Source organism: Epinephelus moara, chromosome 20 (genome assembly GCF_006386435.1).
Source record: "Epinephelus moara isolate mb chromosome 20, YSFRI_EMoa_1.0, whole genome shotgun sequence".
NCBI classification, from domain to species: Eukaryota; Metazoa; Chordata; class Actinopteri; order Perciformes; family Serranidae; genus Epinephelus; species Epinephelus moara.
In genome coordinates, this window is record NC_065525.1 from 33091376 (window position 1) to 33107124 (window position 15749).

General features: G+C 40.7%; 1 protein-coding gene across 1 annotated transcript; it reads left to right on the forward strand.

The window, feature by feature from the left end:
- Positions 1-158: 158 nt before the first annotated feature.
- Positions 159-14765, forward strand: api5 (apoptosis inhibitor 5). The gene is made up of 14 exons (XM_050073436.1): positions 159-471; positions 2469-2630; positions 2789-2882; positions 3160-3225; positions 3652-3803; positions 4298-4504; positions 4737-4841; positions 7175-7264; positions 7899-8080; positions 9933-10026; positions 10159-10215; positions 10642-10721; positions 10822-10964; positions 14059-14765. Exons 1-14 carry the CDS (start codon positions 400-402, stop codon positions 14136-14138), a joined length of 1584 nt encoding a protein of 527 aa, XP_049929393.1. The 5' UTR covers positions 159-399; the 3' UTR covers positions 14139-14765.
- The last annotated feature ends 984 nt before the right edge of the window (positions 14766-15749 follow it).

Below are 15749 nucleotides of genomic sequence, written 5' to 3' on the forward strand. Positions count from 1 at the left end.
ACCATTGCTTCAAAAAATAAAATATAACATGTTCCGTTTGTTTGTGATCTTTTTATGTCATGAACGCAGTGGTAGCATCAATTTTTTTTTTTCTGCGCACACTAACGGTCACGTGTGTTGCGACTCCCCACGCTATTCGCTGATCTCGCGCAAGCGCTCGTCTTGTTGTTCCGTAGCATTTTAGCCTGCACACCAGAGATTGCGGGAAGACAGACCGTGGGGGGTGTTCATTCACGGGTTTCTCGAATTTTCATCTCCCCGTCCCCTTTCCGAAAAACAAACATCCCGGTAGTAGGGCATTGTTTGTGGTCCAGTGGTCTGGAACGGAGCAAAAGCGACGAGCAGAGAGGGTTTTCTTCCGTGGTTTCATCGGCGGTCTGATCTGTGAGCGGCACGCTGATGGCGGTCACTATCGAGGATCTCTATCGGAGCTACGGGGTCCTTGCTGATGCTAAGGACAACCTCAGCCAGGTAAATAAAGCCCTTCTAGTTCACTTTAAAACACCGCTGACCCGAGAGATTTGTCGCTGCGCTGCAGCGCCTTATTTTACTTTCACTATTGTTAACTTTGTTGTGAGCTACGTAGCATTGTTGTGTGCATGCTAGGCTAACTGGAGCTAGCTAACGTAGTGACCGTGCTAATAGTAATGGCCTCGCCATAGCGACCCTTATGAAAGGCAGTACTAATTCCACATTCATTATTTCTTAAATCAAATTAATTGTGATTTACTTATCAGCGACCCCGTTTTCAGTCAAACGGATATCTGACATCTCCATTTAGCTAAATTAGCTAACTTAAAATCAGGGCAAACATCTCATTCAAAGGAATGTGTCTCTACATGTTGATAGGAACTTTTTGACTGTTGTCATCGATTTGCAAGGTCCAAACACATTTGGAACATCATTAACTTCACCTCAAGTGTGAATTTCAATTTATAGCACACAGAGCACATAAGTAATAACAGGTGTGCATGTAGGATTTTGCTGGTTCTGCAAGTGGTTACGCCCTCCATTCAGTGACAAGCACGCCGGTTTAATTGTGTAACTGAAATGAATCCGAAACTCACCAGTCTGCACCCGTATTAGAAACTGAAAGGCACCTCATCCATTGCCCTCTTGAAATATGTTCCAGTACATGAATGAAAGACACACGTCTTAGGCTGCCAGGTAAAGAGGGTATTCTAGTGTTGCTTTTCCATAACGATAGAAAAACTACAAGAGACTGATCTGAACTGATAAATCAGTCATTGGAGCATAGTTTGAGATTTACTGACTTGAAGCCTGGCGTAGAAAGTGTTGCCCACAATGCAGCGTAGTTACTTATTATACCCAGGTCTCTGGTATTGCCCTTCTCCTCTTTCAAACTTTTCTCCCCAAGTTTGTAATGCAGGTTGTCTGTTTCGAAGTTCGAGTATCCCAGCTGAAGCTTGGCCTTATTGGCCTTAAAATTTACTATTCAAAGTTGCCTGTGTTTTTTCTTATTTTGTACAATGAATGAATCTTATATACATTGAAAAGTATTGTATTTTATGTCGTCATCTGCTGGTGGGCATCACGGTAAAAGAATGCATGCATGGTATGATGTCAATTCCACTGCAGCAGAGACTTGAAATTAGCTAGGGAAAAAAAGTGGATACATCGGTATCGGTTATCAGCCAAATAAGTTGTCATATATCGGCAAAAATTCCAATATTGTGTATCCGTACTTCCAGAATCACATGGGACATCATACAACTGCTATAAGTCAAATCTTAATATGCAAATAGATCTGAGCGACATCGAGAATATCAAATATCACAATATTTTTGACCAAATGCCTTTATCAATATTGTGATAATATTGTAGGGTTGACTATTGGTGCTTTGGCAAAATATTTACACGAGATATTATTTTTGATAAATAATCATTATTAATGTGGATATACTGATTGAATTAGAAAAGGCAAATAATGGAACAGTTAGAACAGTCTGGTAAGTTTGGAAAATTACATCACTTTAATGTAAAGCAGTCTTTAAAGCCAGGAAAAGACAACACGTACGTATCACAATATCCAAATGTAAGAAAATATCATGTCTCATCACAATACTGATGTAATATCCCTACAGCCCTACATGCATAGCGTGATGCATGAAGTGATGATCATTTACTAGGACAGAATGTCCCAAACTCTTCCCTCCAACAGGTTCATTTCAGAGCATTCCTGCCTCACTTAAATTAACATACATACACACAGGGGTTTTTACATAACCATGTGACCTTTTAACACCTAAGTGCACTGAAGGTCCCGATCTTCACCTGCTGTTATAAGGTTCAGCTGTATGCATCACTGTTCCAGTGAGTGCTATAAAACTGAGTGAACTAACATCATATTATAATGATAGGTTCAGTGGGAATCGTAAAGTTGTTGCACTGTTATATATGTTGTATATTTGTGCATGTTTATTGATGTACTCTCTTTCATTCTGCAGCACAAAGATGCATACCAGGTAATCCTGGATGGTGTGAAGGGTGGCCCAAAAGAGAAGCGCCTGGCAGCACAGTTTATTCCCAAGTTCTTCAGCAGCTTTCCAGATCTGGCCGATGCAGCTATTAATGCTCAGCTCGATCTTTGTGAAGACGAGGACGTGTCGGTGAGTATCAAATGACGCTGGTGTCAGTGAGTACCTAATAAACTTGGGGTTCAGATTTCAGGTTCTGTATGTTCCTAGGTTGACTTGGTTGACTGTATGGATTCACAATGGTCATTTTTAGTCCATCGTAACAATCCCGTCTGTCTGTCTTTGTCGAGATCCGACGGCAAGCCATCAAGGAGCTCCCACGGTTTGCAACTGGCGAGAACATCCTCAGAGTTGCAGATATTCTCACCCAGCTCCTTCAGACAGGTATTGGATGCTGCACACTAACACTTCAAAGACTTTTATATCCTTTTAGGGTATTGAATTTGTTTTAAAATCAACCTTTCTGACAGGGGTTGTTGATGTTGTTTACTTCAGTCAGAGCTATAAACCATTGTGAATATCCAAATAATTACCTGGACATCCTGGAAATTGGATTTGCTCGTCTGTCCAAACAGGACATTGGTCTGTTGGTTTTGCCAATATTAAATAGAAACCTTTTCAAGAATGGCTACTGAGGAATCTGTATTTTTTGTGCTTTCAGATGACACAGCAGAGTTCAACCAAGTGAATGGAGCACTTATTTCTATCTTCAAGATAGATGCTAAGGGTGAGTGTTTCTTTCCCCCACTGTTGTGGCAAAAAATGCTCTTGTACGCTTGTCAATTATTCATCTCAGTTCAGAGCTGTGCTGATAAGACAGTGTAAAAAATGACGTTCTTATTTTTTACTCCTTTGGCATACTTTTATCCAAAAGTGAGATTTTTTCTGTTTATTGAGATCATCTGTTGGAACCTGTTTTGTTAAGGGCTGTTTCATGGGCCATGTGAAACTAAATGTCCTGTTAAAAGTAACTGTTTGCGGTCCATTCCTTCATACAGATGATTGTGGAAATTGCCCTTTCTGACATCATTATCTATCACAGCCAGTTGTACTGTTTTGTAAACATGACATTGAAATCAGTCAACTTGCTGGAGTTTGTAGTTATTCATTTGCATTGATATAATCCTATCTACTCCTGTCTTTTGTTGTTCAGGTACTCTCGGAGGCCTCTTCTCACAGATCCTGCAGGGAGAGGACATAGTGCGGGAAAGAGCCATAAAGTTTCTGTCAACCAAACTGAAGACCCTGACAGAGGACGTCATGACAAAGGAGGTGGAGGAATACGTCTTTGCAGAGACAAAGAAGGTTTGCATATATTTGCATATTGATCATAGATGCGTGTGATCCTTTTCTGTGTCAGTCTGAACGTAACAAAGGTAATTGACATAAAACTACAGCACACCATGTGATGAACTTGATTCGGGGTGTGTTAAAACTTCTGCTTGGATGTGGCTGGTAATTTTTTTGACTTCTACCTGTGTAGGTGTAGTGTAAAACTTTTGTTCTAAAACTTTACTTTGTCAGTTAGTTAAACTAACTTGTGAATCGGTGGCATAATGATCCAATATAAGAGCCATGAGGTCAGTTAACGTATAAAAAGTGGAGATGAGCTTTGCCATATATGCTACTTTGGCTCGAACGCGCTCATTTATTGCCACCTCGTGGCAAACAAACATGTCTAGTTTTTATATTGACACTATATTGAATGGAGTTCAAACAATGATGTAGTATTTGGTGGACGTTAGCCTGAGGCAAACAGACAAAAACACATGTTGATAAATAGTTTCTTGTTTCCTCAGGTGCTGGAGGATGTGACGGGAGAGGAGTTTGTGCTGTTGATGCGTGTTGTGTCGGGCCTGCGGGTGCTGCAGACAGTGAACGGGCGACAGCAGCTGGTGGAGCTGGTGGTGGAGCAGGCTTTCCTGGAGCAAGCCCTCAACCCAGCCGACCCAGACACTGTTGACCGCCTGCTGCAGTGCACACGCCAGGCCTTGCCCCTCTTCTCTGTGAGTACAACCAACGTACTTAACACCAACCGAGTTCACTGAAACACGTGATACACAGATAAGGCTATAACTAACCATTTTCATTTTTGGTCTAAAAAACAAGCAGCTCTACACACAGTGCATATTGTCTGTTTTTACAGGTATTTATCTCATAGGCATATATTTAAGAAGAGAATTCATGGTTTACCGTAAATGAAGTGTGAGTTAATCATGGTTTTCTCCTGTCTTGTAGAAAAATGTCCATTCCACACGTTTTGTAACCTACTTTTGTGAACACGTCCTGCCCAACCTCAGCGCCCTGACAAGTCCTGTGGCAGAGCTAGACATTCAGCTGGAGGTGAGTTCTTGCTTTTTATATTTATCTGTCACATCCTAAACCAAATCTAAAAGTAGACTTGTAAATTCCTTTGGTCATTAAGTGAGTTTAAAATGTCATGTCTATACCAATCATAACCTTGAGGCACTGGCTTTATGTTGGTTGTAGCTGCAGAAAGGTAACGTTACAACTGTTGAGTGTTGTTTAAATCTGCGGCTTAAATCAATTCACTTATACTTTCTGGTTCAATTGTGGATACATTCAGCAGCTATGGTGTCATGTTTTGTTCTCAACTATAACAAGAATGTATTTTGAATTCGCTACTGTTCTGACTTGTTCCCTGACTGGCCTCTGCTTGATGCCAACAGCAGCGAAGTGTATAGGTATGGTAGTATTTAGACTCAAAGCTGAAATTATTAAAACTGGTGGTCATAACATAAACCTATAGTGTTGTTACATTATCCTGGAGAATGTATGTCTGTGTTAAACAACATTAAGGATATTGTTTAAAGAAATAATTCAAATGGGAACACAGAATGTTGAACACCTCTAGAACCAGTGGCCTCAACTTTGTAACCCAGTTGAAAAAAAAACTGACAGTGCCTGTTCACTGTTTCAGTTAACAAGCCAGAGTGGCCTTTAGGGGAGGGAATCAGAGTAACTCATAATGCGATACTGTCTTAACACTTAGCCCCACAATAATTATGGTATCATGATACAGCGATTATGCGATACTTGATACATTGCAAGACAGTCATCTGTGATACATCGCAATGTGTGTACCAGAAGAAGAAGAAAAAATGCCCATTAAAAGGCAAAAATCAGGGACGATGTATTTGTTCACTGCATTGTGTCAGTTTCATAGAATTTGACAACTGAGATTTTCAATCTACAAAAAAGTGCATGGAGTCTAAGCCTTAGCCGTGCCTCTTTAATACGCACACACAGACAGCAACATGTTCATGTGTGCAAATAAACCCAGTGTTAGACATAGTAATATTGGCAGACTCCGCGGATGTAAAAGGAAGCTTTGGTGTAAACATTGTATTCATAGCAGGCTGACTTACAGATATGATAGCGTTAGCCTTTTTCTTCACAAAGAGATCAAGATGAGAAAGAATCAGGTGGCTGTGCATGTTTGTTTTTTTGTTCATGTACTTGACTGTCACAAGACATTGCATACTGCGTAGTCTTTTCGTTTTGTTTGTCCCATCTGTGGCGTAAAAGCGGAAATTTCGACTTGAACGTTGACGGTACTTCTCTGATTTGTTTTCCCCCTCTGTCTGCACAGTCCACCATTTTTCCTCCCTTGAGTTTCTTCTTCTCGCAACTTAGTTAAATCCTTTCTCTTTACCCGGATTCTTTTGAAAAATGCCAACACGAGGAGTCATGAAATACGACTCTGGTTAGCAGAATTGGCAATGGAATGCGTTCTGAGCGTCTGCATGTTTTAATAACAATATTAGATACCTGAATCAGATTTGGCTATTTAATACAAATACTCAACTATTCATTTATTTTTTCCATATAGAGTTTGAGAGTCTAAATGAGGTTTAGCAGGATGTTAGTCTGACAGTGACATTCACATAATATAGTGAACAAGCTAACTACACTAATGACTAACTGGAAATGTGCAACAACATCTTATCAAAATAAAGCCAGAGACTGTATCGTATTAAGTTGCTGTGAGTTGTAAATGCACCACTTTTAAGCAGAAGGCATAGGATAGCATCTTGGAGGCTGACCAGGCAAACCCTCTCGTCTTCTGGCCTGTTGCTTCCGTGTCTGCAGCTGCTTGTTCCAAGCTAAGTCGGGGAACTGAAATGTCCCCAAAGTACGCTGCAAACTGACTGACCAAAAAAAAAAAAAAACCTGACTGCCTGACTCGAAGGAATCTCAGTCAACTGAGAGGTCATGGATTCATGATTCAAATCTCCCACTTTTGGGGGTAACCCTTAAAAAAATCTATCTGGCGCCAATATATCAATAACATTGCAAGAGGACGTAATTTCATATATTGCCGTATCAATATTTTGTCCCAATCCTTGTGGCCATTAAACAAAAAGACTAGATTTCCAACCTGGGTTTTTATTCAGACTGAATCAGCACTTCAATTCCTGAGAGGCCTGACGAATATGGCCACTGGTGTGAGGTCGATACTCCTAATGTCTGACATTTGGTGAGCGGTTGTAGTAGTAAACAAAGTCAGCGTGGCAGCCACCTGTCAGAGGTGTCAGCCAACTGCATGTTGTTAATGGGTCATTAGTCTGCACCACGCAACACTGTTTCTCATTAGCAATGCACATTACACTGTGTGAGGGGATCTGCTAAGCTGTGTGTGTGTGTGTGTGTAGGTGCTGAAGCTGCTGGCTGAGATGAGTCCGTTCTGCGGCGATATGGAGAAGCTGGAGGCCAACCTCAACATGCTGTTTACCAAGCTGCTGGTGAGAACGGATTGTCCTTTTGTTGTTGTTGTTGGACGCAGAGGAATACAAGTGGAAACACTCTTAAAAATAAAAATCTATTCTGAGAATTTGCTGCTTTTTTTTTTAGCATTTCCTTGCTTTACATTTATAATTTGAACATCCCCTCAGTCTACTGTGGACCCCTGGCCAACTGAGGATTCATTTTCTTGCTAAGGATAATTTAATAACTGTTGGAACGTTCAAGAATGTGACTGATTCACTTTTCCTTGATCAGATTTTTTCCATCTGGTCTGAATATCTGAGCTGAGGACTTCGCTTTTTTAGGAGCCTACATTTTTACAACTACTACTGTCAGTGTTATTAAAGTGGGGGAACATTTATTGAAACATGTCCACATAGGTTTATTTATAAAATACAGAGAGGGTTTAGTAATACTCTCATAGGACTTAAAAAAGTGATCCCAAAGGTCATAATTTATTGCAGAGGTAGTTTCAGTGCAGGCTCCACAATAATAGTTGGAATAAATACTGGTCGAATAATGAACTATTGTTTATATCCTTTTAATCCAGTAAACACAAATGGTCCACGCTGTTTGCCAATAAAGTACGGCTAACAAAAAGGTTTCCATAATGTTTTTTTTCTTTTTGTGTAGGAGTTCATGCCTCTTCCACCAGAAGAAGTGGAGAACGGAGAGAACTCTGCGAGTGAGGAGCCCAAACTGCAGTTCAGCTACGTGGAGTGTCTCCTCTTCGGCTTCCACCAGCTGGGCAAGAAGCTGCCAGACTTTCTTCTCGACAAAGTTGATGCTGAGCGCCTCAAAGACTTCAAGATCAGGTGAGAGTGTGGCACACAAAGGACAGTTTCCCCCTGTTATCGTACAGGCCTGGCTTGGGCGGCATTTTTTAAATGCCAAAATACCTCCAAATATCCATTCCAGTGTTTCCTACATATTCTCTCTGCAGTGATGCACCACCGTGTGTGGTAAGTTCACATGGCTGTAATAACAGCAGGAAAGTCAAGTGTACATAATCTGAACTGCTAGAGTCAGGTGAAAAGGTGATGCAAACATAATGTTGTCTGTAGGCTACCGGTTACAAACAGGCTCGGTAGTTAACAACACTGACATGCTTAGTGTTATAGATTTGGTGTTTTTGTGTTTTTAGCTGAGCTAGACCAGAGACTATTTGGGTACAACAGACCGGTGATGCTGTTTTGCCCTCATTGTTCTCCGTGAAGTTTAGTAGTTTAGAAGTGATGTAATGAACCACTGGTGAACCAGATGTATTTTCTTTTTAAATAAGGGCTGTGCCATGGATCTAATTTATGCTGATGTAAAGCGTATTTCATGTGGATTTGAATGTTTGGAAATGTAGGCAAATTTAAAGTGTCAAATTTGGTGAACGGACTTTGGTGGGTTGGTAGGTGGTAGAATGAGTATCAACACCCCCCAACCTGCCAACCCATCCACCAGGCCAGTCAAATTAACACTGAAGAAAGCCTCCTAGGCAGCCCCTCCAGGATTTTGCGATGTTACGATTGCAAAAATTCATGTGTATTTAGCCAGTCCTCGTGAAATCTGCGCCACCTCGCAATTTTGTCAAGTCACTGCAGCTTTACATCAAATGTAACTATTTGAAATAGGTAACATCTCATTTCAGTTGAGTTGCGAGCAGCATATTGATTCACTCAGCCCCTCCTTGCTATGCTCTCTCCCCATTCTCCATGAGACCACTGCTGTTAGCATCACATGGCTAACATTACCAAACATTTATCAATGTGTTTAATGACTGAGTTGAGCCATTTCTGTGTTCGCATGAGCAGCACCATAATGCAAACACGTGGGGCCCCTCTGCACAGCTAACCCCGAGTGGAACCCTTACTTGCAGCACAGAACTGGCAAATTTTAACATCTTGCATAGTGAGGACACGTATCATTTCAAACACAAAACAAAATTTAATAGACCACTTAAGAACACTGGAAACAAAGTATTGTATTAAATAACTGTTAGAGCTTTTTAACTTTACAAACTATAAAAAGACACAACTGCTGCCAAGCTGATGGAGGCACACCTGGTGTTCCCTCACGTGATGGTGAAGTTGTGAGTCCTACAGTGTCTCTGTCTCAACCGATGGTGAAGCTATCAGGGGTTGGGATCCCGTGCTCTTTCTCACTTAACTTTGAAGCTATGAGGTGCATGATTACCTCCCTCTCATTTGATGATAAAATTAAATCTGTAATGTAGCCTATTCCTCCTGTTGTTTGCTGTCTTTACAGTAATGTGAGCTTGTTTCATCCTCTTGGACCTTGCCGTATATCACGCCAAATACTTTTGCCTAGCAAAGATTTTTTTTAAATATTTGTTTTATTTCTGGTCAACATTGGCTCTGAAATTGCATATCATGATGAAAAATAAACTTAAAAACATCTTATCATTATAGAAAAAACACCTAAAAATATTGCAGCATGCATTGAATTTTTTTGGAAAAGCTGATGTGAAGTCAGGCATTTCAGGCTGCACAATCACAAAACCAGCCCACAAAATCCCGGAGGGACTGCCTAGAGTGCAATTAGTAAACTAAAATGAGCTTATAACAAAGAGTGGTTTTGAGCAGGTATGAAGTATTTGATGGTTTAGCTCACCTTGGTCATTTTGTCATAGTAAAATGTACTTTTGTTTTTCAACAGGTTACAGTATTTTGCCAGAGGCCTGCAGGTTTACATCAGACAGCTGCGAGTAGCGCTGCAAGGCAAGACGGGAGACGCTCTGAAGACAGAAGAGGTAATAACTGCTGTCAACTTACTTATTAGCTTAAGCAGAAACTTAATGCATAAACTCGACACAAGATGTTTAAGATGTTTTGAGTTCCTCTGTAAAATATCTAAGACTAACTTGTCTGCTCTGTTTAATCAGAATAAGATCAAAGTGGTGGCCCTCAAGATCACGAACAACATCAACGTCCTCATCAAGGTAAAGTGTTTTCAAGCCTTAAATGTTGAAACTTTTTTTCATATCAATGAACAATGACAGCAATATAGTCCACGATGAGAAGCCTAAAATCAACCTGCGTAGTTGTCCCTCCATTGTGACATTAGAAAGTGTTACATTTATCTTGCAAGTGTACTCTTCTTCAACGTTTTGTTTACTTCCTGGATTTTTACTGCATTGTAATTCTGACCAATCAAAAGCAGCTTTCTCACACAAGGCATTTGATCTGGTCTGCTTTTAAATGCTGCCGTGAGAACATGAACCAACTCTAGGCAATTATACAACTTTGCAAGACAACTCTAGGCCTGAAAGCATGCTTAGTGAATCAGGGGAATGAAATATAAACTCTGTATTACAACCAATAGCTCTATTTTTGAAATGTGTCTGAATTTTTTGTTTTCATTCCAGGATCTCTTCCACAACCCTCCATCATTCAAGAGCACAGTCACTCTGTCCTGGAAACCAGTCCAGAAGTCAGAAGCAGTAGCGTAAGTCTGCTCCCACTGATTTAGCAGTCACAAACCAAACACACAGTGTCCTCGTTGTCCCATTAGATCTTCATCCACTTTTCTTTTTTTTTTTGTCTAGGCCCAAGCGCCCATCAGCTGAGGAAATGGGCTCCGGTGGCAGCACAAAGAAACAGATCTCTCCTCAGCCCCGGAGGGACGCACGGCAAATCTATAATCCCCCCAGCGGCAAATACAGTGCCACCATCGGCAATTTTACCTATGGTGAGGAGCACCTTGTTGCACTTTTATTTTTTTCTATTTACATTTGACACTGCTATGCAGCATATTCATCTTTTTGAACTTTATTTTATACTGCACATTGAACTATTTGACTCAATTTTGATTCAGTCTAGAGCTACAGTCTGCATTTTCTAATCACATCTGTGTCTGTAAGGACTTGCTGAAAGGGATGGTTGAAACAAAATTCTCACTAAGGGAAGATTCCCCTGAAAGATCTGAAAAGTTTTAAACACTAACCTTCTCTAGGTTTAAAGGTGGCTCTGAAAAGTCTGTAAATTGCCCCATAGTGGAGGACAGCAGCTGTAGTCAACAGTTACATTCACAGGCGTTGAATGGACTCCAGTACCAGCTTTAAGTCTCAGCCAAAAACAACAACAACAACATAAAAATACACCTGCAGCATAACCATGTTGTCCATTGTTGATCTGTATGATCTACTTATATAAATAATAATAATAATTTCCCCTCGGGGATCAATAAAGTATTTCTGATTAAATATTAAAATCATTGCTTTGCCTATAAATAGTTCAATATGCTGCTACCAGCCACACAATGGTACAGAACAGGGTCAGGATTTTTCAACTGACCAGTCAATAGGTTACATCCCTTTGTGTATACAGTCTATTTTTCCCAATTATCATCTGAAGTCCTGTCACAAAAACTGATGACAGGAAAAACAAATAAGTTATTAATAAGAAACTTCAGTTTTTCAAGTTCAAAAAACAAAAATGGGCAAATCTTGCCAAGAGATAAATCAGCCAATATATAACTCTGTCACTATATACAGTATGTCAGCCAATAAGTAACAAGAAATTGCAGTATAGACATGCCAAAGCTATGTTTTAACTCATTTCGAGATAGTGTAACTACCTCATAGTTAAGCACCAGAGCACTGAGTTACTAGCCTGATAAGACCATCCTGATAACATGAGCTCAACATTCTGTTTTGCACTCATCAGTATCAGTCTGGCCCTACTGCTGCCCCAAACACGTTCAGTGGGTGGGAACACACACCTTGAAAGACAAAGTCCTTCAGCCAGTCAGCGTAACAGCCATGTATTCACTACATCAGTCTCTCAGACTGTAAATAATAAATAAATGATAATACCTAAATAAATATAACAAAATGAATAAATATTACATAGAAAATGACTATCTGCAAATTGTGATTCAATGAAAAATTTAATTTCAGTAGTTTAAATAATTAGTCAAACTTGGTCAAGAATACATTTCCAAAGTGCAATCTGACCTCAAAATGACAGTACGTAAGTAAGTAAGTAAAATTTATTTGTATAGCACTTCTCACAGAGAGGACTCACAAAGTGCTTCACAGGATTAAAATACAAACAAGAATATACATACAAACATACAGGTCACATACAGAGACACAAAAATTAAACAGTTGTTTCAAAACGAAATCACTTAAGACAAGTTAAAGAATGCCTGCCTATACAGATAGGTTTTAAGATGCTTCTTAAAGATAACAACCGATGCTGCGGCTCTCAAATTCTGTGGGAGGGCGTTCCACAATCTGGGCGCAATGGACTCAAAGGCCCGGTCACCTCTAGTTCTAAGCCTAGTGCAAGGAACTGCCAACAGGCCGTGATCGGCCGACCTAAGTGTCCTACTAGGAACATATACATGCAGCAGGTCAGACAGATACTCAGGTGCCTGATCATGAAGGGCTCTGAATGTTAAAACAAGGATTTTGAACTGGATCCTAAAGCTGACAGGAAGCCAGTGTAGGGAGGCCAGGACGGGAGTAATGTGGCAGTTTTTGGGTGATTTGGTGAACAGCCTGGCAGCGGCATTCTGCACCAGTTGGAGGCGATCTACATGAGTTTTACTGAGACACATGAAAAGAGAGTTGCAGTAATCCAGACGTGATGACACAAAGGCGTGAATGATCATTTCCAGTTCAGCGCGTGATACAACAGATCTCAGTTTTGCAATGTTTTTAAGGTGGAAAAAGCATGTACGGGTCAACATGTGAATGTGTTTATCAAAGTGCATGGCCTGGTCAAAAATAACTCCGAGATTTCTCAGGTTAGAGCAGATATTTGAATTCAGGGACCCAATACAGCTCGCCACCCTAGAAGCAGTACAGTCAGGAGCGACAATAAGGACCTCGGTCTTAGCAGCGTTAAGACGTCACATCAGAGTGTCACTCTAACAGCATCAGGACACTGTGATGTGGAATTTCAGAATGATAATAATAATAATAATGCATTTTATATATAGGTGCCTTTCAAAGCACTCAAAGACGCCTTACAATAAACAGTTAAAAAAACAAGCAGAAATATATCCATAAAATCCAATCCATAATAAAACGAAACGAAAAACCTAATTATAAATACTAGGTATAAAATCATCATCATAAAGTTATCTTTAGTGCAGGTCACCATATATGTGTCTCCATTAAATCAGACCGAATGTGCCAACTTGTAAAGGTGTGTTTTCAGATGGGATTTGAAAGTGGAAACTAGACAATATTGCTCATGTCATGGGGGAGAGAGTTCCAGAGGTGGGGGGGGCAGAACAGCTGAAGACTCTAGAACCCATGTAGTCAAGCGGGCAGGTGGAGATGTGAGTTCGAGTGCAGAAGAGGATCTAAGAGTATGGGAGGGTGTGTAGATATAAAGGAGTTCACACAGGCAGGAAGGGGCTTGATTATGGAGGGTGAGAAGCAGAATCTTGAAATTAAAATGTCATATAGGAGCTGTTCCCTCTAAATTCAGATTAGTTCCAAAAAAGGATGAGACGCTGTGTACAACATAAATATAAACTGAATGCATCCTTTTTTAGTTGAATACAGTATAAAGGCAAGAGCGGCTAGTTTCTGAATTTGATGCCTGTAACACGTTATAATAAAGTTGAGACAGAGGCATGTCATGCATCACCTTTTCTCTTAACAACACTCCGTGTTGGAGGACTTTGGACACTAATTGTGGAATCAAACACAAAATGAGTGCATGTACAAAAAACGGCAACGTTTAAAAACATCAGGATATAAATTTGAAGCCATATCACCCAGCACCCGTCCACACTGACCTGTTTGTTTCTTCTTTGACTCCAGAGCAGCGCGGTGGCTTCAGGGGCGGCCGAGGACGAGGCTTCGGAGGCAGAGGCAACAGGAGTCGAGGCCGGATCTACTGAGCCTCTCTCTCACACACACACACACACACACACACACACACACACACACACACACACACACACACACAGTACATATTGCTCATTGAACTGCATCACATCAGGATCTTTTCCGCACCAAGATGGACTATTTGTCAACTTCTCCTCTTCCTTTTTTTTTTTTTTTTCCCCCCCCAACTGGTCTCCTCGTCTTTTTCACTTTCCAACTCACACATCCAGTTTTGTGTCGTTTTTGGAGGGGTGCGGGTTTGGTTTCCTGTCCTCAGAATATCAGACAACGGGTTCAGACTTCAACATTTACTCCCCATAATCCTCTTGGCCAAGGCGATAGTCTAAGTAAATCTAAATGTTTTCTCCCCCCTTAATTTTTAAAATATTATTCTGTGTATTTTTGTGGAACAAAAGACTGCCAAGTTGTAACTGATAAATATTTTTGTTGGATTGTTGTAGGAAAAGATGAAGATCCTCTTGCTTGGAACATGTTGATGAATGCATTTCTTTATACCTTTTTTATTTAATCTTGTTTTTTTTTTTTATTAGAGCTTAAGTTGAATTGGCTGACTATGCTACTTTGTATGAATCAATGATGTTTCATTGGATTTTTATCATAAACTTGTATGGAAGTATGAACTCTTGTCCTTGTTTTATGTAGAAGTTATCAGTTGTTAAGCTGCAACTCCACACAATTCAGAACTTTACTTGCATGTTCAAAACCTTCTCCAAACTTCCCTTTTCTCCTCCCATTCTGTCCTCTGACGATCCATTCACTCCATCACCCACTCATTCATCCCATTTATCCTTTCCACCCTCCCGTCTTTCCTTTTCCCTCTTCCTTTCTATTTGTACTCACCTATATCCGTACCAAAGCAGAGTGAGCAGAGGGTAATTTTAGCTCACAATCTGGCATCCGCATTTAGAATACACACATACGCAAACGTGCCTTCTCGGCTGTCTACATGTCTGCATCAACACTGTGCCTCCCCCTCTCCTCCCTCCCCTCAGCCCAGTAAGTGTGCATGAGCATGTGCATGTGTGTGAGTGTGTGTGTGTGTGTGTGTGTGTGTTGAGGTGCTGGCAGTGGGTGTGTCAGCTTTGAAGTAGAAAAGAGTAGAATCAGGCTCTCAATAATTGAACGGGCTATAAATAGTTGCTGCCATGTTGAGAACACACACTTTATTTTTTACACACACTGATGGTGTTGGAGGCTCCCGCTTGCTTTGTGCACATTTTTCTACACACAAACAACTTCATGCTACAATAGTTGTGACTGCCTTCCATTCATTACGCTCATTAACGTAAAGTGAACTTGAACTCAACCAAAGCCACAATCTTTATTTTTTCTAACCCTTTTTTGGCAGTGGCCCCCCAGCAGGATAATGCACCATGCCACACTGCAAACATCGATCAGGAATGACCCGTGGAATGTGACAAAGACCTGAAAGTGTCAACCTGGCCTTAAATTCCCCAGATCCCAATCTGAATGAGCATCTGTGGCACGTGCCATTAACCCACCTCACAACCCACTGGACTAAATGGATCTGCTGCCAACGCACTGGTACCAGACACCGCAGGACACTCCCAGAGATCCTGTGTCCATACCTCAACAGGTCAGAG